This window comes from Paramisgurnus dabryanus, chromosome 8, assembly GCF_030506205.2.
Source record: "Paramisgurnus dabryanus chromosome 8, PD_genome_1.1, whole genome shotgun sequence".
Classification (NCBI taxonomy): Eukaryota; Metazoa; Chordata; class Actinopteri; order Cypriniformes; family Cobitidae; genus Paramisgurnus; species Paramisgurnus dabryanus.
Window position 1 is genome coordinate 3,417,390 of NC_133344.1, and position 23,697 is coordinate 3,441,086.

Consider the following 23,697-nt stretch of genomic DNA (forward strand, 5'->3'; position numbering starts at 1 on the left):
CGCTGTCATTGGTCTCTGACAACTCTACCCCCATGACGACGATGACTTCTTCCTTTTATTTCTTTAGGCCATTCCAGCATCTACAGCTATATTCATGGCGAGAACCAGTCAATCCATACACAAGTTGATCCATACACAGGTTGGGGGAGGAACAATTTGAGATGCCAACCCCCAACTTGCATGTTTTTGGCCTGTGGAAGGAAACTGGAGTACCCGGATTAAACCCACGCTGACACGGATAACATGCAAACTCCACACAGAAAGGCTCTAGATGGGGCTCGAACCAGGGACCTTCTTGCTGTGAGGCAACAGTGCTACCCACTGTGCCACACTCTCTACCCCCATGACCACCGCCCACAGGTTTCCATGACAACCAGGCTGACACGAAGAGCGAAGCTAGCAAGATAAGGATATAAACAATGCACATCTTTGCGAAATTGTTCTATTAAAGCCCTTCTCACAGAGCCGTTTGCTAAAAATCCCATAAATGTCACTATTTTTGTGTGTGGAGGACAGCTGTGCATTTATAAAATCATAAGCTCAAACCTCCAGGAGACAGAATCTCTGCGACGGACCAAGATTGCCTTGTTTGTTGTTAAGCCACAATATAACACCCGGCTCACATCACGATGGAAGCCCAATGGCTCAAACATGTGGAGAACTTCCTGCATTGGATTCAGCCCAAGGTCAAACAGCGTTCACACCACAGATGGGCCACACTAGAGTTCGGCAACAGCCGCTCTGAGACCACCTGTTTAGTGCGCACCAAAGTGCGGCTGTTGTTTTTACACTGACCCTAACAAACCGTACTCGGACCGAAAGATCATTTGGGCCGACCTAAACCGTGTCAGTGTGAAAAGCCTCTTAGTCTCAATGTCCTCAGGATCGAGGATGAGAAACAAAATCCCATTAGCGTATTGGCTGTACATATGTATGCAAGTGTCATACAGTATACTGCCCTACAAAGACAAAGCGCAGTAACTACGCAGTTGGTCAAAATTGAGTTAAGGATTGAAATGGGCTTTGTGAGATCTGTAGTGTCTTGTGACAAAGTCTCCTTGGTTCAATTTTGTCCCATTTCAAAGAAGTGTGTGCCAAAATTGCAGTAACATGTTTGACTGGCTGGTGTAAAAAAAACTTTAAGGGCATTTTTCTCGATTTCAGTGTTTGGACAGCAGTATAGTGGTTGAATATCTGCTCGGTTCTGGACATATTGAGAATACCTCTTTAGAGAGAAATGTCTTTAGTTTAGACTTAAAGTGATTGACTGTGTCTGATTCTCAAAATTTTTTGGCAATTCATTCCAGAGCTTAGGGGCTAAGTAGGAAAAGAATCTACCACTTTTAGACACTTGATATTCTAGAGATGAATAAGTGACTAGAATTTTGCGACCACAGTGTACGTGATGGATTATATTCTGTTATTAATTCTTGAAGATACGAAGGTGCTAGGTCATTTAAGGCTTTATAGGTGATTAGCAATATTTTAAAATGTGTGCAATATTAACTGGTAACCAGTGTAAAGATGCCAAAACTGGGCTTATGTGATCATACTTCTTAGATCAAGTAAGCACTCTTGCAGCTGTGTTTTGAACCAGCTGAAGCTCGTTTAACTGATTTGTGTATCATCTGAGAGACCACCACTAAAAGATTTGCTTTTGAGATCAACTGATGATTTATAAACAACAAAAGGAAAATAAAACACTTGACATCTTTTGTTAGGAATGGGAGGAATTCTCTTAAAGTAAGTATTCAATATGCATTCATACTTTAACTGTTAGTTTTACTTACTGGAGTTTTTTGGTTTCTTTAATCAGAGGCTGCAGTTTCACGAGAACTTCATCTGCTTTATTTTTATCCCCAATAAATGTATTTAGATTAAGTTCATCCAAATTTTGCTCAGACGTCAACAAAACAAAAACTAAAGCTGCCCACTGTGAAGAGGAGAGTTTGTTCTTTCCTACTGAATAAGATGTCACATAATCTTGAATCTCTTGCAGCAGTGAATCATCACCCAGTTCATTCAGACAGTGAATCAGATTGATGGATTTCTCTGTAGATCGATTCTCATTCATCTTCTCTTTAATGTACTCAACAGTTTCCTCTTTCGTGTAGGAGCATCTTCTCATCTGTGTCAGTAGATGCTGTAAGAGAATCTGATTGGACTCCAGTGAAAGACCTAGAAGAAAACGCAGGAAAAGATCCAGATGTCCATTCTTACTCTGTAAAGATTCATTTACAGCTCGCTGATGCAACTCAGATAATGAAATCTGTTCTGATGATTTGGGATTAAATCTGCCTAAAATTTTACAAAGCCAACCTGTCTTATGACTTTGATCAAACACATATCTTTTGTAGTTTGTGAAGGAGATGTGAGCATAAAGAGCTGCTAGATGTTCCTGGATGCTGAGATGAACAAAGCAGTAAACTTTCCCCTGATACAAACCAAACTCCTCTCTGAAGATCTGAGTACACAATCCTGAGTACACTGATGCTTCTGCTACATCAATGCCACACTCTCTCAGGTCTTCATCATAAAAGATCAGATTGCCTTTCTTAAGCTGCTTAAAAGCCAGTATACCCAGTTTGAAGATCATGTCTTCATCTTTCTTCTCATATTCCTTCTGATCTTTTATGTTTGTCTGAATGATCAGGAAGTGTGTGTACATTTGAGTGAGAGTCTTGGGGATCTCTCTTCTCTCTGCTTCACTCAACATTCTCTCTAGAACAGTGACTGAAATCCAGCAGAACACTGGGATGTGACACATGATGTAGAGACTCCTGGATGACTTCAGGTGTGAGATGATTTGATCAGACAGACTCTCATCACTGATTCTCTTCCTGAAGTATTCCTCCTTCTGTGGATCACTGAAGCCTCGTACCTCTGTGACTCGATCAACACACTCAGAGGGGATGAGATCAGCTGCTGCTGGTCTGGAGGTGATCCAGATGAGAGCAGAGGGAAACAGATTCCCCTTGATGAGGTTTGTCAGCATCACATCCACTGAGGTTGATTCACTTACATCACACAACCTCACACTGCTTTGAAAATCCAGAGACAGACGACACTCATCCAAACCATCAAAGATGAACAACACTTTATATTTATCACTGAAGATTTCCATTTCTTTTGTTTGTGGGAAGAAAAGATGAAGTAGATCTAAAAGACTGAGTGTTTTGTTCTTCATCAAATTGATCTCTCTGAAAGGAAGTGGAAATATGAGGTGGACGTCCTGATTCTCTTTCTCTTCAGCCCAGTCCAGAATGAACTTCTGTACAGAGACTGTTTTTCCAATGCCAGCGACTCCCTTTGTCAGCACTTTTCTGATGTGTTTGTCTTGTTCAGTTAAAGGTTTAAAGATGTCATTACATTTGATTGGTGTCTCCTTTGTTGTTGTTCTTCTGGATTGTGTCTCAATCTGTCTCACCTCATGTTCATTACTGATCTCTCCACTTTCACTCTCTGTGATGTAGAGCTCTGTGTAGATCTCATTCAGTAGTTTTGGGTTTCTCTCATTTGATGTTACCTCACACAAACACTCAAACTTCTTCCTCATATTTGTTCTGAATGTGTCCAGGACATCAGCAAGATTAGACTTATGGCTGTAAAATATTAATACCAGATATTACATACATAAAAAAATGCATAGAGACAAAAAACACAGAACATATTACTCGAGCTTATGAAATGTTTAATAATTAAAATAAACTGAAAAATAATACCCAACAATTCACCTGAAACAAGGACTCATTGAGCAATTCTCAGATTGCTCAATCTTCCTACCATCACAGTCGGGTTCGGTTACATCTGGTCTGTGCAGCAGAATTGAGTCAATAAATCCATTATATTTCATCTACCTCTTGATAGACGTTTCTAAAATCATTTAAAGAACTTCTCATACCTTTAATATATATATTTTTGTATATCAATACTTCAAATGTTGAATAAAATTATGCATCACAGATTATTGTAACATACCTTAGATTAAGCCTTGTATCATCACTCTCAAAATTTAATGGTTGATCAATAGACATGACACTCTTCATAGACTCACAGCTGAACTTTGGATCTGATCTCTTCTGATGATCTGAACTATAACACACAACAGATTAGAATTAGTACTGATAGGTAATTTATTTTATTTGTTGAATAAAATCATAAAGTACTTTTAATCTTTTCATTATGCTCCTTCAAAAACAGTTTTGAACATACCTCAGATTAGGCCTTGTATCATTACTCTTAAAATTTACTGGTTGATGAATAGACAGGTCACTCTTCATAGACACATCATAGACAGATCTCTTCTGATAAACTGAACTAAACACACAACAGATTTAATACTTTAATTCACATTAATAATCTTCATAACAAAACTAATTACAAGAAACTTTTAAGGTGCAGCAGAGGTTTTTCTCAAATTTTAGAAAAGAACCACCTTCTCCACTTTTTAAAAAAATGCAATTGCGCAACATTCCTGATTGAAAACTAGGAGGACCAATAGTCTTGATGATCCCCTCCGGAAAAAGAAAATCCTCCGCAATACCTTTAAGAAGTGTCTATTAAGGTTTAAGATATTTAGATTTTAATTAAAAACAAAGATACTGCTATATTTTTCTGTGAAATAAAGGTTATTTAATAAAGGGGTGGTTTCCTGGACAAGGATTAGACTAGTCCTAGACAAAAAATAACTATAAGAGCTGTCCAAACTGAAAACAACTTGCACTGACATATCTTAAAATACATCAGGGCCTTTTGTTTAGTCTCAAAATGCACAAAAGTAATGTTTTCAGTAAGGCATGTTTGTTAAAACTAGTTATGTTTCCTAATTAAACTAAGGCCTAGTCCTAGTTTAAGCTAATCTCTGTCCGGGAAACCAACCCAAAGTGTTTACAGTGCTTTAAAAGGTCAGGTACGTGCCGGTACTCCGTACTGCCACTTCCAAATATAGCTCTTGAGCATACCACCACCTCTCCGTGCGCCCAGAATGTGCTTTTAGCGTCCCGGAACGCTCATTTGCACATTTAAATCAGAGGTTTTAATCCTTTGGCTGCGCTGCCGATTTTCAGAGCGCCCTTCACAATGCATGCTTCCTAATTCGTCCCACCAAGAGCAGAGACTACATTACCCACATACCCTTGAGTTTTACAAGTTAAAAGCGCATGTGTCGCTTTTGCTGCTGTCAGTGTCATCAACTCAGCGTGGTCCGGAGAGGTGTGTGTGTTTGTGTGTGAAACACGCAACCATAGCTGCTCAATTAAATGAAAATACAATGAACACTTAATATGCTCTCCTTGTTTTAGAGTCTTGAGTAGTAAAAGAACAAGTTCATAGTAAAAACATTATTTAAATTGTAATATACATTTAGTTTAATTGCTAAACCACAAGTGAACAAAATGTCAATGAATTTGACCGACGCTGAAGTTTTACCACCCGCAAAATGGAAAACTATGGGACAAAATAAAGTAATGACTTTATTTGGAGTTTCAAATGGCCAGTATTTTGTTATTCTTAAACCCATAGACATTTTTTTCAAGCTCTATCTGAACAACTAGTTTTAGCATTTAATCATGTTGAAAATTTTTACAACCCCAAATCAGAAAAAGTTGGGACACTGTAGAAATTGTGAGTAAAAAAGGAATAGAATAATTTACTTATCTCATAAACTTATATTTTATGCACAATAGAATATAAATAACATATCAAATGTTGAAAGTTAAGACATTTTGAAATGTCATGCCAAATATTGGCTCATTTTAGATTTCATGAGAGCTACACATTCCAAAAAAAGTTGGGAAGGTAGCAATAAGAGGCCGGAAAATTTAAATATACATATAAGGAACAGCTTAAGGACTAATTTGCAACTTATTAGGTCAATTGGCAACATGAATGGGTATAAAAAAGCCTGTCAGAGTGGCAGTGTCTGTCAGAAGTCAAGATGGGCAGAGAATCACCAATTCCCCCAGTGCTGCGGCGAAAAATAGTTTTCTGAGTTTCCCAGAGAAAAATTGCAAAGAGTTTGAAGTTATCATCATCTACAGTGCATAATATCATCCAAAGATTCAGAGAATCTGGAACACTCTCTGTGCGTAAGGGTCAAGGCTGGAAAACCATACTTGATGCCCGTGATCTTCGGGCCCTTAGACGGCACTGCATCACATACAGGAACGCTACTGTAATGGAAATCATAACATGGGCTCAGGAATACTTCCAGAAAACATAGTCGGTGAACACAATCCACCATGCCATTCGCCATTGCCAGCTAAAACTCTATAGGTCAAAAAAGAAGCCATATCTAACATAACCCAGAAGCGCATGCATTTTCTCTGGGCCACGGTTCATTTAAAATGGACTTTGGCAAAGTGGAAAACTGTTCTGTGGTCAGACGAATAAAAATTTGAAGTTCTTTTTGGAAAACTGGGACGCCATTTCATCCGGACTAAAGAGGACAAGGACATCCCAAGTTGTTATTAGCCCTCATTTCAGAAACCTGCATCTCTGATGGTTTGGGATGGCATGAGTGCGTGTGCATGGGCAGCTTACACATCTGGAAAGGCACCATCAATGCTGAAAGGTTTATCCAAGTTCTAAAACAACATATGCTCCCATTTAGACGTCGTCTCTTTTCAGGGAAGACCTTGCATTTTCCAACATGACAATGCCAGACCACATACTGCATCAATTACAACGTCAAGACTGAGTAGAAAAAGGATCTGAGTACAGAAAATGGCCAGCCTGCAGTCCAGATCTGTTACCCACAGAAAACATTTGCTGCATTATAAAGAGGAAGATGCAACAAAGAAAACCTAAGACAGTTGAGCAACTAGAAGCCTGTTTTAGACAAGAATGGGACAACATTCCTATTCCTAAACATTGCTCCTCCTCCAGCTGTTCCTTATATGTACATGTAACTTTTCCGGCCTCTTATTGCTACCTGTCCCAAATTTTGTTGGAATGTGTAGCTCTCATGAAATCCAAAATGAGACAATATTTGGCATGACATTTCAAAATGTCTCACTTTCTACATTTGATATGTTATTTATATTCTATTGTGAATAAAATATAAGTTTATGAGATAAGTAAATTATTACATTCCTTTTTTTCTCACAATTTCTACAGTGTCCCAACTTTTTCTGATTTAGGGTTGTACTCTCATGCACATTTTATTTATGTTCAATAGATCTTTCTACAGTAGCTCTTTCTAAGGGTTTTTTTAAAAATCCTTTTGCAAATTTTATTTATGTTCAGTAGCTATTTCTAGCTCAACCAAATCCACAAACTTATAAAAGTATTTATTATTTTTTACAAGGTCGTCTGTTGACTGCTGTATATAAAACCCCTTCAATATAGGAGTCAGCAAAAAATAAAAAAATAATAGAGTACCGGCACCTTTTTTGGGCCACTTAAAGCACTGAGTGTTTATATAAAGTACCTGCATCCTGTAGAAAAATCTTCATCTGCTGATGTTTGTGTTTGAGCCATGATGGAGCTGCAGAGGTGAATCTGATCAATCTGATCTCCACAACTGATACTGAATGAAAATAACATTCAGACACAAAATAAACTTAAAGTGAATAAACATACATTATAATTGAGTAAATGAATGAATCCAGAGTGTTGAAGAAACAACTGCATCAACACAACATTACATCAACACAACACAAATTAACACAGATGTTCCTTCTTTGAAGAATCACATATAACACAAAACAAATAAAAGAAATAAAACTTTGATTTTTTAGAGAAACTATGAATGAGGAAGTAAAAAGCATCTCGTCTCACCTGAACACTCGCTGTCATTACAATTAGTGATGTTTGGTTCTTGAACGAATCCTTCTTTTGAGTCAGTTCTCAGGAATTAACCAGTCGAGCTGGTTTAGCAGCCACTTTCGTTTCCCTTGGAATGTCTGTTCCCCCTCAGTTGATGAAACGTTTCTGCTGACAGCACATGTGCAGGGACCTAAGAATAGCTGCATGTTTTTAATTTATTTATTTTTTAGTATGGCATATGTACAGAATTTGTACAAACTAATACAGCTCACAACAATTAAAACTATAAAATAAATATCAAAAGCAGCTGGGTGTACAAAAAGCCCTACACCTGTACACAAATCGAGCTGAATCGAACATTAGTTTCGGGCTGATGACACAGGACGCACAGTCGAAACAGCATGTCGGACTAAAAAATAACTGAATGAGCCGGTTCAACCAACTGTCAAAGATTGTAGGGGATTGTGATGAATGAGTTGCTGACACTGCGTGTGTATCACTGAGGCTGTTGGAACGAGCCTGGTGGTCAAAAGAAGAAGAAACTCTTAATGCTAACTATAAACTATTATAGTAACTATTTTTAGCTGCTCACATGACAGCAGTGGGGTTGGGCAAGCCCCTATTGGCTAGGACCTTTATTAAATTACTTTGCAATACTTTGTAAAACCATTGTTAATAATGCATATTTATCCAGCCGTCTAATCACGATGGAGGAAATTGCGGGACAAATACTACACCGACTACCCAGAAGTTGAACTTCCTTCTACCACTGAACAACAACATAAAAGTTAATAAGTCATAGCTTGTCGATTACTATAACACTATATAACATGTTCTCAGGGCAACATATTGTCACAGATCACAATATGAATACGCATTGATTAAACAAATGATCTGCAAAATCAGATACTTATAAGACAATACTTAAGTGAATGATTGTAAGCACATTAAGCAACTAGATGTGCAGAATGAGAGAGATTCAAGCTAAGATGAAAAAAAGACAGAATGGTGGCTGGTCAATATATAGAGCAAATTATTACAAAATAAAATTATTTAGTTGTACTATTTAACTGTTAGTCATGTTATCATTTATTTAAAAAAAAAACTGAGATCTTTGTGTGTGTGTCATGTTTGTGTGTCTGGGGCGCACCCTAATGAGTGTCTATGTAGGTCAGTAAAATATGTGACTTGAGGCTGGGCTCTTATTGGCTGGTTTCGGATCTGCCTTGGGGTGCAGAACTGTGCGCCCCCAAACCCTCCCAATTATGTTGTAAGTGAATTAATGTTGTTTTGTATGTCTTTAGTACTATTCGGACGGGATTAGTTTTACATAGGGAGGTGGGGTAAAGCAAGTTTTTATCAGAGCTTCTCAGTGATTTTAGTCCAGTCCGAATGCTCTATGTCAGTAATCATTACGGACAATGTCAGTAAAGATTGCGGCGTCTTTTACCTTCTGTAAAAAGGTCCGGAGAAATTACCTCAGGTAATACTAATCCAGTGCGAATAGACCAGCTGTAAATATCCACGTAAATCGCGTCATTTCCTTTCAATTTGCGGGTTTCTTTTAAATATAGAAGCGCTTAAAGAAGCATTTACTTGCGTTCTAGACGGGAAACAAGTCAGTGGCAGGTCAGTTTCTGAATAAAACACGACACAAACTTTAAAAAAAAAAAGTAAAATTCACTTCTCAGATTCGCGGAACTGTTTACGAAACTGACGTTCTCCCCAAACTGAAATTAATCACAGTGTTTCGCTTTTTCCTTGTCTGTTTCATGTTGTTTGCACATCTGATATCAAGAGGCAAGGTAACGTGCACGTGAAGACGAGAGGTGACGCCCTGCGCAAACGAGTTACCCCTCCCACTTCTGAATGTTTTACTGAGAATTCTAATCCCGTCCGAATTGACCATTAATATTACCGACGTCCTGTGGTAAAATTACATTACGCCATCTACCCCTGTAAAACTAATCCCGTCCGAATAGGGCTTTAGACCTCATGTGATTGGATCATTCTCAGAGTCTCATAACCGCGTTGCAGATTGCCATGTAACTGCTAGATACAGTACTAATCAGTGAAAGCAAGTGAAATACCTTGAGATGAAATAAATTAGGATTTTATGCTTACAAAATCACCCTTTACAAGGCGTTCAGTTGAAGAATTTATAAAGGATTGGAGCTTGGACCAGATTGAGCAGTAGGAAATGATAATGGTCGAGTTTACACTGTGTGCTTTTCCAGGACTTATAGCAAACGAAGTTGGCTAATGTTAGCTGGATGCTATAGTATGTAAGTCATCATGATATTTATTATTTTCCCTGTTTGCTGTTTCAAAGTCTGCATGATAGAGCACATTTGAGCTGCCTTTGTGTGGACATGGTGCTCAGATGAATTTTTTTCTTTGGCTTGGTCAACTTCGTTGCAAAAAACTGTGATTAGGCAACTTTACTGCGTGCGTGCGTGCGTGTGCGTGCGCGTGTGTCAGATCGGGTTAACCAAAGTGTTATGGAAGAGCACTTAATCGCTATTTTGTAATTTGATTTGTTCATACTTGCCTGATTAGCACAAAGTTCGAGTGTTTCTTCGCCTCAGCTGTCTGTCACAGCGTGATCATTCATCTGCTTCATGTGATGTCCCACTGCGCAAAGTGACGTCGGAATTACGTCTTTTTCATGTAATTTTTGGACGTCCGAATCCGGTCCATAAAAGGGGTTGTTTTGTAACGCCAGGCGACGTCTTTTTTTCGACGTGTTCTGCACGTCTAAAAATGTTGACAATCATAGGACCGCCGTGTAAGGAAAAGAGACATGAAAAAAGCGAAAAGACATGATTGCCTCTGCACTTCACCCATCCACCACACCCAAACATTTCCTGCCGGCTGTGGGATTCAAACTCCCGATCTCCGGGTTACAAACAAGTCTATGTAACCACTCAGCCACATAGCCATACATTCAGGTCGTATATAAGGCATTCTTATTGCATTCATATCATGAACAATTTAATATGAGAATATTTTCATGTTAAATTGCTAGTATGGTCATATACTTTTAATATAACAAACTACACATTTAATTACATATTTTTAATGGTACATTTAGATGAATTTTGTATGTAATTCAAGAAAGCAGAAAAAACAGTACTGTAATAATAATATACTATTTATATGTATTAATCATGTTGGTACAATAATGCTGATATTTGTAAATAAACACATTTTTATAGGCCTAATCATGTAATATAGACATAGACCTGTCATAGACGTCCAAATGACGTCCAAAAATTACCCAGTTTAAACGTCCAATGTTGCCCGTCAATATGACGTCCAAATAGGGTCATGGTGGGACGTCCAAATAGTGGACCTAGTTTGGACGTCGAATACATGTCCAGAATTGGTCATGGACCGACGGACCCAATATAGACTTGATCTGCACGTCTATCCGACGTCCTGTGTTTAGTGGGGTTAAACATTTTAAATAATGCACGGTCTCTGTTCATCTGTTCTCCTCAAAAATAAATAAAAAAACATACACAGAGGTGACAATAATTTTAAATATTCTTATGAAAACCTATAATGTATAGCTTAGACTTTTCAAAAGTTAACCATATTTTTTTAGTAAAACACAATGTCAAAAATCATAGTTAAATCTTGGCTAGTGTAGTAAAACCCTGGTTTTGCTGATAGTAATCACTACACAAAAAACATGGTTACTACACTTTTACCACAATAAAACCGTGGTTAATTTTCATAAGGAAGGTACAGGGCATTATAATGTGTGTTGTTAATTGTTCAATTTACTAAATTCCAGTTCAATCGTCTCCCGTAGGCAGTGTTTGAATCAACAATGAATATCTACATATATTTTAATATTTGGTGCAGATCATCAGACTGTTTATCTTATATCGTGTACACTCTCACTCACTGTACACCTTACTGACACACCAGAAACAACAGAGCCGTAAATCTGCCTCCAGATCTGCAGCCTCCTTATAATCACTTGTAAAGCAGTGAGCGTCTTCTGTCTCCAGTACAGCAGGAGGCGCTGCAGTTCTTCAGTCCGCAGATAAACTCACTAAAGAAAGAAAGAAAGAGCGCGCGTGTAATGTGTTTGTGTATCCTCAGTGTTTTTCTCTCTTGCGTGTTTCATTGACTGTTAACTAAGTATTGTCTCGGTGTATTTTAATGTTGAGACGTTGATGATGAGATGTGTTGTGCTGTAAATGAGTATGAACTGATCTGTCCATGCTGGATATATTGATGATTTCATCACAGAAATCTCTCAGCTGAAGAAAGAGGTGGCGTTACTGGAGACAAAGCTGAGGTCAAGAGGAGATTTAGCAATGAATCGAGAGGTTTGTACAGCTTAAACATCATTTACCTGAATCAGACAACATCAAATAATTTCTAATCTTACTGTCTGTGTGTGTTGTGTTGTCAGGATGTGGATTGTTGTGAATCTTCAGTGTATGTGACTGATGATGGGAGTCTGGATTCAGTGTGGATGAGCAGAGATCGGAGTCGCACACCACAGCCACTGCTGGACTCTAAACTCTCTGAAGAGAAATCCAGACACACACAGGACTCCGAGCTCAGTCTGACTTTACTCTCAGAAATCAAAACTGAACCCGCCGAAGAGGAAGATCACACTGAGGAAGATGAAGTTTTTATTTCATCAGGTATGTCTCCTCAATTATTTTCAAACATTTTTAACTGTCATATGAGCACCTATTTAAGGTTTTCAGTCACAAACTCACTAATCAAAAGAACAAAAAATATAAGTACTAAAATGTTAAAGGAGTTTATGATATCTTTAATACTTGTTGAGCAACAGGCATGTAAGCTTAAAGGGTTAGTTCACCCCAAAATGATAATTTTATCATAAATCACTTACCCATGTGTCATTTTTAAACCCCCAAGTGCTCTGATTGTCTTCAGAAGACATTTTTAGATATTTTTGATGAAAAGTGGGAGCTCAGCAAACACAGAACATTCCCTGTAGTGTTTTTTTAAGAGAACGAATACACTTTAATAGCCTAATGGATGGCTTTTATTAAGGTAACTTTGTAAAGCTCCCAGGGCAGTGCAGTAAATGCCCACTGTTTTATGTGTATTCACTACTGCTGCTATCCATTCAATTTTTTTAGGAAATTAAGAGAAAACACCTTTAAATCTATTGTATTCTTTCTTAGTGCCCAAGTTGTGCGCGCTCCACTGCTGCAGCACGCGTTTCTCTACTCCAGTCCGCTTCTTCGGCCGGCGCTTGTAAACTCGCGTCACGGTCATTACATTATTCCTCGGAAACAAACATTATTTTACTGATTTCTTTTCTCTCTTTTGTCATAAGTAACTTAAATATGAGAGAACAAATAATTTTAGTGGTTTTCAATCAATTTTAACGTCTATATGTGGAGAATATGATGTTAAAAAAAGCTTTTGATGGATGTAAAATGGAGATAGCTAACTTAATGGACGGCGGCTAAACTGTGGTAAGATTCGTTAAAGTGAATGAAATGTTTTATTTGTCTCTTTACCTCCTAGACTACATTATTTTAGCAAATTATTTTATCTCTTTCTTCACTTTAGTTAATGTTCATGATTTCATTTGAAAGAACTAACAATATTCTACCGTCTGTTAAAATTTCATGCAAAATTTGACGAAATGAGAGCGTGAAAAGCAAAAACATGTGAATAAGCAGCATTTTTGGTCACACACCTTCCACTGACATCCATGTATAACTTCTCCTCTGATTTCTAATATTACAAATATCATAACTTTCTCAATCCTCAACGGATTTTTACCATCCAGGTATTTTTGTAAATGGGAATGTCTGCTCTGTGATAAATTTTGAGCTTTGTTTTTTTTGTGAAAATTTTATCATACCTATATGTAACACTGGGCGCAGAGCAAGGCTATTTTTGTAAACGAAAACTGAAACTAAGACTAAAACTATCAGCTAAAATTATTGTATCGCAATACATATCGCTATCGCAAGAGGCTGCAATGTATAACGCAATATGGATTTTAGGCCATATCGCCCATCCCTAGAACAAAGCAGTGTCTTAAAGAAATTAAAAGTAGACAGTATTTATGCACCTGTAAATGTACAAAACGAATGCAATACAGAAGTCAATGAATATTTATTTATGGCATTTTTATTAGTATATTATAGAGATCGACCGATATATCTGTTTTCCGGTATTTTCCCCGATATTTGAGCATTTTCCGATGATCGGATATCGGTTTTGTAATATCGGATTGACCGATAAACGAGAGAATTGAGAATTGCGCGCCGGACGCATCCTGAGGAGAGGAACTCACAGCAGCAGCAATGTGCACAGCAAATATGAAGGCGACGCGACTTCATTAAAAGGTCTTTGAGTATATTTACTTTGCATATGAGGCATTTATAACACATCTTATTTGTGCATTAATGTGTGTTATGTTAAATAAGTTGATATATTAAAAGCAATGTATGCAGCTTGTCCAAGAATAGAGACGAACTCACAGAGTCACGCTGGCTGATCCATAAAATCCGGTCCCAATAACGACGTAGCTTTGCATGAATAAAACAGCCATGAATTAATGCTTGGTGGAATTAAAACCGCTAAATTAAATTCGTTTTTCTGTTATTTATGCTTATCATTAGCATCGTAAAATCACGTTCATATTGCTGTTCACTTACCGGGGTTGAAGGCTAAAGCACAGCCACATTTTTTAACAAGATTTACCCTAAGTTATATTAACATTTCCCAGATAGACATTATTTTGCTAAAATATCTAAATAAATGTCTGTGGATATTAATTACTTATTTATTACCTCCGCAAGCGGTCACAGTTTGAAACAGTTAATGCGCGAGTAAATGCATAGATAAACAGTGCTGTCAACAGCCATTTCACAAGCTATAACAACAAAATATTAATTATTCTGTCATCAAATAACGTTACCAGTTAAGAAATTCAGTGATATATAAGCCGTTTTGATTGTTACTTTCCTGAATGTAGTATTGCAGTCAGTGATATTATTTGTAATATCTTTGCTAACTACTTGTTGGACTGCTGAAGGCTACAGGTTGCTGGTCAAAACAACGATATTATATCCCAAAAAAGAGACTTAATCCACCTGTTTTACTCTATAAACTATGTATAACAAGCAGTCAACTCTGCTATACTTTTCTCTCTCTCCCACTCCATAACCTGGCAACCGGAGCGCGAACTTTGGATCAGTCCATGTATTGGGAATATAGTTTCTACATTATTCATTAAATTAATATTATTCTTCACTCTTTCAGACCCCTCTATTTATGACTTTGTATGCAAAGAGGAAGTGATTATGATGATGATTATTATTATTATAAGGGTTTGTTCAGTTCAGTAGTGTTGTAGTAATTATGTCAAAAACAGAAGTATAACAGTAAATAAAAATCGGTTCAGCATATCGGTTATCGGGCACTTAAGCATCCAAATATTTGTTATCGGCATCGGTTTAAAAAAATGAGTTTCGGTCGATCTCTAGTATATTAGTAGATAAATTAATGTGTATCTATGAAGTATGAAAAACGAATAAATCATTATTTTGGGTAAATTAATCTGGATGGATAATTTTTAGTCAGACTGATTTGTCATCATTTCAGAACAAGCTTAAATGCTATCTATAACAACTTACATTATATCCCGAGTGGTACTTGGTCGAAAATATGTAGAAATATAGCCTATGCGAGAACCAGGGGCGTCGCTAGACCCCTTTTACTGGGGCACGTGCCCCAGTGTAAATCTTTTGTGCCCCGGTGTAAATCTCAAGTTTAAATTTTAGCAGTTAACTAGTGTATTCCTTTACAAAGACAATCGCGGCAATAACGGATCTTTATGCAAAGTAGTTACCCAATTTAGGCTTCTAAAAGCGACGAAGTAGTCGCATTGACGCGTGCACGCACGTATCCATGGCCGCGCGCGTTTGCGTTCACCGCGCACAACCGCATTCAAAAGGTGATGCCACGCGAGTGCTTATGAAAGCATAACGAAACTAAAGTAAGTTTCTAAATAATAATGCTAATATTATTTTGACTCGATCATTATTGGCTTCTGTATATGGACATCAGAAATGTGTTGTGCAAAGCAGGGAAAGGGAAGAAGAAAGGATAGATGAGTTTAAAGGAGGTAAAAGACAAACTACATTACATCCTCACCCTGTCAGGTCTCAAACAGAGGAAAAATCTCAGGAAAACCTCTGTCAAGTCTATAGAATTGCTTCGTTGCAGAGAAAATCAACAGATGTATGTGATATACTGTTCTGTATTTTGAGATATGAAATTAATATTTAGTTTACTAATATTTAACTCTAGGACACTAACTTACATAACAGTTAGCAGTAACTATGACTGAGATTATTTATTTAGTATAGCTGTCATAAAATGACTGGTTCTTAAAATATTCTTGTAAAAATAAGTTAATATCATTGCTATCATTGTATAATGTAGAAAATATTTCTCTGCTGTCATTATTTCCAAACATGTTATGCCATTTATGCATCTAAACATGTTAATAATGTTAGGTATGATGAAGAATACACTTGTATATATCTTTTGCAGTAACTGTTGCACTAGAATAGTGGGTTAAGCAAATTACATTGTATAGAAGTGTTGCACACCTCTTGCACACAGCAGGCTTTCAAAAAAAAAAAAAAGTCAGCAAAACATTGGGGGCCTGTGCCCCAGTAGAGCTTTATGTCTAGCAACGCCCCTGGCGAGAACAAATTAAAGAACAAAAATGTTTAGCTCACACGGACCGAACCAAAAGCCGGTAATTAAGCGGACTCTCTGTAACATAGAGGACGTGCTGAATCAGTCGAGTCGGCAGATGATCATCAATGTTTATAATGTTTCACGCAGATACTGTTGAAAAACTTTCATATCTAAATGAAAGGTTCTCAGCCGCAATCTTCAGTATTCCGTAGAGGGGCCATCCGGCCGACGGAACCCGCGCACGTCGCGGCCACCGCCTCATCTACCTGACATCGTAGACCCCACAGCACGTGTCGACCGCAGTGCAAGCTCCGCCTCAACAACTTCTCTTTCGAATGTCACAGGAGTCTGCATTTCCGGGGTCCGTCTTTGGGAATCTTGACGTGCGTGTGCCAAGTTTCGACCCTGGCTGCAAACCCACGGCGAATCACGGGAAACTGTCAGGTTGCGAGCCACACCAGGATAGGTCTTCACTTGCCGAAATCGATGTGCAGGCTGCCGGAGAGCTCTTGTATGACATAATTGAAACCTGCGTGCCAACGCCTACTCGTGTGCGCATGGACCTGGTGCAAACTCCTAGGTGTAGGGTTGGGAAGTCTGCGCGTCCTTCAGGATCCCGGTTGGGGCCACCCAGGCGACGGCACGCCGGGCCCGAGTGACGTTCAGGGACCGTGTGATGGTTGTGAATCTTTTGCATTAAACCAATGGATTTTTTCAAACCCGAGATGTGCCGGATCTAGAAACAAGTAAAGATGGTAGGCGTGGAGGGGGTATGGGGGGTTTGGTAAAGACAGGGTCAAATGTACAAATAATGGGTCCATGGCCGAGGGGGGTCAGGGGTGGTCGGGGGGAAATCTGTATACATAATGGGCAAATGTACAATAATTGGTCCGTGGCCGGGGGGCGTGGCTGAGGGCCGGGAGGGGTTGGGCATGAAATCCACACAAATAATAAAAATAATTACCTTTTCTTTGCTTCTGTTTCTATGTTTACAAATTTTGGTTCATTTGATGTGCAATGACTAGGGCTCTCACTTTTGTGAAAAAATCATTTTCGATTTTTTATATATAAGTGTTCATTGAATCGATTGTAAAATCGATTTTCCATGTAAAAGACGTTTCCATTTTCAACGCCAAATAACAGACAAATGTAAATAGAGCGCCTGAAACGCAATTAAGTCAGCAATACTTCTTATTCATTGTCATTAAGTTTCGTGCAGAATAAAAAACAGCAACAGTAGTGCAACATTCTCTAAAAAAATATGCAGAGTGGACTGCTGCCATAAATGAAAAACATTACTGCAGGCTTCAACCGGCTGCTTTTATGATTTAGGCAATTCAAAAATTATTTTAAATAATGATTCGATCCATTTCAAACAACTGTTCAAAAATGAAACTTTAAATAGACTTACTTGAAGTTGAGAACATGCTGTGTATTTTTTTATTAAACGTAACCGACACTTAGGCGGCACTAGGCAGGCATAATGAAATGCGCAAAAAGGCTAGGGCCATTATAATAATAATAAGTTTAATTTATATAGCGCCTTTCCAAAGCTCAAGGACGCTTCACAATAACAGTTAGGAGTAGACAGTAAATACATACAGTAGCAGACAATGGACAATTGCCCAATCCAAGCTGTCGCAGTTGCGTTTTGCATTGCAAATTAAATAAACAAAAACCAAAAATAACATAAAACAGAACAAAAACAAGCAGGATCAGATCATGACAACATGGAAATCAGTGGATAAGTCGAAAAATCTGAAGCAACAGAATAATTGAGTGTAAGGAACCTGATTATTGAAAACATCCCATGACAGGTAGTATTTATTAAACAAATGGGTTTTGAGTTTAGACTTAAATTCATGTAGTGTTGTTGTAGCCCTCAGAGACAGGGGGAGAGAGTTCCATAGCTTAGGGGCTGTAACTGAGAAAGACCTACCACCCATAGATGAAAGGCGAAATCTTGGTTCACAGAGGAGTTTACAGTCAGAAGATCGGAGGGTTCGAGGGGGAGTATAAGGAGAAAGTAAATCAGAAAGATAGGAAGGACCAAGACCATTTAATGACTTTAAGGTAAGCAGGAGAATTTTGTAGGAAATACGAGAAGACAAAGGTAGCCAGTGGAGGTGGAACAGAATTGGAGTGATATGAGTGGATCGTTTAGTGTGAGTTAGCAATCTAGCGGCAGAGTTTTGAATATATTGCAGACGTGAGATAGAGTGTGCTGGTAGTCCGGAAAAAAGAGCATTACAGTAGTCGAGACGAGATGTGATAAACGCATGTACCAAAGATTCAGCGTCTTTTGGACTAACATATGGACGGAGCTTTGCAATACGGCGGAGGTGAAAAAATGCAGCTTTACAGAGTTGACTGATGTAGTGGTCGAAAGTCAGTGAAGAGTCAAGGGTGATACCCAAGTTTTTAACAGTAGCAGCTGGAAAAATGGATGTAGCTTCAAGGTCAAGAGTGGGAGTCTTGGTTATGTTTTTTGTTAGAGATGGTGGACCAGTAATTAAGATTTCTGTCTTGGTCAGATTCAAACTGAGAAAATTGCAGTTCAGCCAGGTCTTTAATTCATTAATACATGAGGATAGTGTTGTAGTCTGGTGAATAGAGTCCGTTTACAAGCGGTATATATTTGAATATCGTCGGCATAACAGTGATAGTGAAAACCATGACGGCGAATAATTTGTCCGATAGGCAAAATGTAAATGATAAACAGTAATGGGCCGGGAACTGATCCTTGTGGAACACCTTGCTCTAGTATAACATTATAAATTATTGGTCAGGAAAACAAGTCGATCAACATTTTAGGGGTCAAGAGCAGAGCGCTTTTCATTCACTATATGTCCATCTGTTGAGAAGACGCACTCTGACCGCACTGATGTCCCAGGGAAACTCGGCTACTTCGTTGCCAGCTGCGTATTTCGTACTGCCAATCTTCCATCACAAAAGCGGGTCGCTGTCAGCTCGCAAGGGTGGCTCCTTGTCATAACTCCTTCATCTCCTGTAAGGTCACAATTTCGACGCTCTCTCGTGTTGCACAGGTTTATTGACGTTGTCCTCCATTTTCTTTGCAAAACACTAGATGCAGCGATTGAAAGCGTGAAACTATAGGTGCGTAAAATTGCTGGGTATTTTCTGTCTAGCTTTCGCACACCTACTGCACTTTCGGAATTCTTTATTTTCTTTTTCTGCTTGTTTGTGAGTTTTGTTACATCTATATTTTTAACTGTTAATTTTTTTTAAATTAATAGTGTACATATTTGGTTAAAATCGATTGCCTATTTTCGTTTTCGAAACTTTTTTTGGTTGGTCCGATTGATTGTGCAATCGATTTTCGAACGAAAAGTGACAGCCCTAGCAATGACCCAGCTGTAATAACAGGACTGACACCCGTCTTCTGTCTATATGTGTGAATCTAGAAAAAGATAAAGGATTTAAATTCTTTATCCTTCTTTGTGTAAATAAGAGTGAAATGACAATTTAATTGTTTCATGATTTTAGTTTCATGTTTCTTTCAGATGTGAAGAGTGATTCATGTTTGGATATAGAAATAACGTCCTCAACATCAAAAGAGCGACTGACAGCACAAACTCTTTCCTGCATCACCTGTGGAAAGACATTCAGCTCACAGAGACATTTAGAGAGACATGAGAGAAAACACACAGAACAGAAACTCTTCACCAGATCTGAGATCAGCTTTACTACCTTACAAGAGAAGAAACTTCATTCAGAAGAGCACAGAGAGAAGAAGCAGTTTCACTGTAAGCAGTTTGGGAAGATTTGTGTCTCTTCCTCTAAACTAAATGTTCACATGAGGACACACAGCGGTGAAAAGTCTTTCAACTGCACTGAATGTGGAAAATACTTCGGAACCAAACAAATTCTTAAAGTTCATCAAAGAATTCATACAGGAGAAAAACCTTTCAAATGCTTTCAGTGTGACAAGACATTTACTTGTTCAAGTACCTTAAAAGTCCATCAGAGAGTTCACACTGGAGAGAAACCTTATCACTGTAATGTCTGTGGGAAGAGTTTTAGTCTAAAGGATTCCTTACGAAGGCATCAGAGACTTCATACAGGTGAAAAACCTTTCAAATGCTTTCAGTGTGACAAGACATTTACATGTTCAAGTACCTTACAAGCCCATCAGAGAGTTCACACTGGAGAGAAACCTTACGTCTGCGCTCACTGTAGAAAGAGCTTCTCTAGTTTATCTCAATTCAGAGTTCATGAGAGAGTTCATACTGGAGAGAAACCTTATCACTGTAGTGTCTGTGGGAAGAGTTTTAGTGTAAAGGCTACCTTACTAAATCACAAGAGACTTCATACAGGTGAAAAACCTTTCAAATGCTCTCAGTGTGACAAGACGTTTTCTCAGTCAGGTCACTTGAAAGCCCATCAGAGACTTCATACAGGAGAAAGACCTTTCAAATGCTCTCAGTGTGACAAGGCATTTACTTGTTCAGGTAACTTAAAAGTCCATCAGAGAGTTCATGCTAGAGAGAAACCTTGTCGCTGTAGTCTCTGTGGGAAGAGTTTTAGACAACAGTATGACTTCATAATTCACAAGAGAATTCATACAGGTGAAAAACCTTTCAAATACCCTTAGTGTGACATGACCTTTGCTTACTCAGGTTCCTTAAAACCCCATCAAAGTGCACACTGGAGAGAAACCATATCACTGTAATGTTTGTGGGAGGAGTTTTAATCGACATGACAGTTTAGTGAAACACCAAAGACTTCATACAGGTGAAAAACCTTTCAAATGCTCTTAGTGTGACAAGTCGTTTTCTCAGTCAGGTCACTTCAAATCCCATCAGAGGGTTCACACTGGAGAGAAACCTTATCACTGTAGCGTTTGTTGGAAGAGTTTTAGTCACCAGTCAAACTTACTAAATCACAAGAGAATTCATACAGGTAAAAAATATTTCAAATGCTCTCAGTGTGATATGACATTTACTCTTGTCACGTTACTTACAGAGAGTTCATACTGGAGAGAAACCTTATCACTGTAATGTTTGTGAGAAGAGTTAATTAACAGTCAAACTTGCTAAAGCACCAGTGACATTTATAAAGTTATGACACCAAAAACTTGTATAAAGTGTTAAATACTGTTTAAAAAACAAGTTAATAGTTAAATCTTTCAATTAGCCTGTATTTCAGTCTTTCGATGCAGGCCACAACAACTTCTCTTTTTAAGTCCCTGGCCAGACCCATCCAGTCTTTACCAAAGTCTTGTCCGAGTGAGTCCCGCCATCGTTTTGCGGGGCGGCCAAGCCTTCTTTTGATGTCTAGTGGCACCTATTCGGTCACAGCCCATGTCCATCGCCCATCCGAACTCCTGGCCACGTGTCCGGCCCAGCGCTTCTTGGCCTGTTCGGCCTAGTTGGCATCCTTGACCTTGCTCATATTCCTCAGTTGCTGGTGTGATCCGTCCTCTTGACGCTGACCATCCGCCGATCAAGGGCGCGTTCGGTCACTGCCAACTTCTGCTTATCGGCAGCAGTCAGCGACCAGGTCTAGGCCACGTAAAGCATGGCTGGTAGGATGGTGCTATTGAAAAGGTGTGCGCGTAGGGGGGCGTTAATGAAAAATATCAGTGCTGTTCAGGTTTTTCCGATTGATCTAACAGTACTTTATTATGGAGTATGAAAAAAGGTCCCATATTTCATAGGCTTACTAGAGTTTTATTTTAGGTTATGATGTCCTTAAAGGGATAGTTAACGCAAAAATGAAAATTCTGTCGGTTTTTACTCTCAAGTTGTTACAAACCTGTACAAATTTCTTGGTTTTGATTAACACAAAGGAAGATATTTTGAGGAGTGTTCGAGAGTGAAATACACAGTTGAAATAACGTTACCCATAGAAGTACACTAAATTTGAGTTTCTGTACACTAAATGTAAGTTTCTGTACACTACATGCTAGGTTAGTAAACCAAGAGACACAGAGAGTAAGAGATTTTAACCTCACCATGTTTAAGTCAATAAAAACAGATAACAACAGGGCCGGTGTCTGTAACTTAAGAAAACAAACATCTGGTTTCCAACAGCTTTTTTATAAAAACTTGTGGCTACCAAAGACTTTAGTGTTATAACATGTTAGAATCACAAAACCATTTACAATATAATTATATTAATTATTATTATATAATTTTAGTTTTCTCTTGCTCCATAATGTAACTTAAAATTATGGCTGCATGTAGGGTTGCCAACTGTCTCGTATTAGTCGGGACGTCCCGTATTTAGAGACCTATTTATTTGTCCCATACGGGACGTCCCTCTTTTCATTTTTGACTGCTACGCTGATCTATCCAGTGACTAATACAACAGGCTTGTTCGACTTTATGTGGTGCCACAAGAACCAAGCGGCAGATAACATCACAATCCTGTGAGAGCAATTTGAGAAATCATACAGGGGAGACTGCTATCGAAATGCTCTCGTGGTACTTTGATGTCATCCACCTGTCAGTTGTTGAAGTGCCCCAAGCATCAGCCCTGTCTAAAATGCCTCAATCTGAAATGCCCCAAGGCATTTCCAACCTTGCTAGGAAATTCTCGCATTTGTGATTTACAGACTGTAAGTGTGTTTTACTTAAAGTATTTAATGTTGACTCTAAAAAAAACATTTTCCCGTTCTTGCGTCCAAAGTTAGCCTACGGTAGTTTCCTGACAATGTCAGAAAATCAGCATGATCAACACACAGTGTGCTTGCTGCTACGACCTGCGTACAGGTTTTTGTTTACCACTAGCGCATACTGGTTACGCTGCGCTAATGTGTGACGTAGCCGTCAAAGCCCCCGTGACATCGACGTACAGTCTACATCAGGGTTTGCCCAATCTTACTCTGGAGGGCCGGAGCACTGCAGCACTTAGCTCCAACCCTGATCTCACACACACCTGAGCAAGCTAATCAAAGTCTTTGTGATCACTAGAAAATCACAGTTGGGTAAGTTTGATTAGGGTTGGACCTAAACTATGTAGTGCTCCGGCACTCCAGGGTAAGATTTGGGGAACACTGGTCTACATGCTTGTCGTACCCAAGTTTAAACGATCAATGTCGCACAGTGTGATAGGATCTTATAGAAGTGCAAAAATGTCCTTATGTACTTATGTCCCGTATTTCAGAGTGAGAAAGTCGCGCATCTCTTCAGTAAGGTTCCTTGATTAGTCGTAAATCGGCATCACCTGCTT

The 23,697-nt window shown here is 38.6% G+C and overlaps 2 protein-coding genes across 13 annotated transcripts in view; one reads left to right on the forward strand and one right to left on the reverse strand.

The window, feature by feature from the left end:
• The window catches only part of LOC135771657 (NACHT, LRR and PYD domains-containing protein 3-like), a 328,830-nt gene that overhangs the window by 139,264 nt on the left and 165,869 nt on the right, over positions 1–23,697 (reverse strand). The window contains exons 1-5 of one of the 12 annotated variants that reach the window (XM_065281979.1): positions 7,430–7,531; positions 4,213–4,317; positions 3,979–4,092; positions 3,735–3,812; positions 1,791–3,602 (exon numbers count right to left, since the gene is read on the reverse strand). The exons of 10 other annotated variants lie outside the window; for them this stretch is intronic. In XM_065281979.1, the coding sequence (XP_065138051.1) occupies positions 1,791–3,602; positions 3,735–3,812; positions 3,979–4,092; positions 4,213–4,317; positions 7,430–7,479 (2,159 nt within the window). In that variant the 5' untranslated portion in view covers positions 7,480–7,531. Of the gene's footprint in view, positions 1–1,790; positions 3,603–3,734; positions 3,813–3,978; positions 4,093–4,212; positions 4,318–7,429; positions 7,532–23,697 lie in introns of those variants that run through there. One more of the 12 variants, XM_073815397.1, reaches the window with a different exon arrangement.
• On the forward strand, positions 20,182–21,467 carry LOC141282450 (uncharacterized). The gene has a single exon (XM_073815425.1). The coding sequence runs from the start codon at positions 20,318–20,320 to the stop codon at positions 21,113–21,115; it is 798 nt and encodes a 265-aa protein (XP_073671526.1). The 5' UTR covers positions 20,182–20,317; the 3' UTR covers positions 21,116–21,467.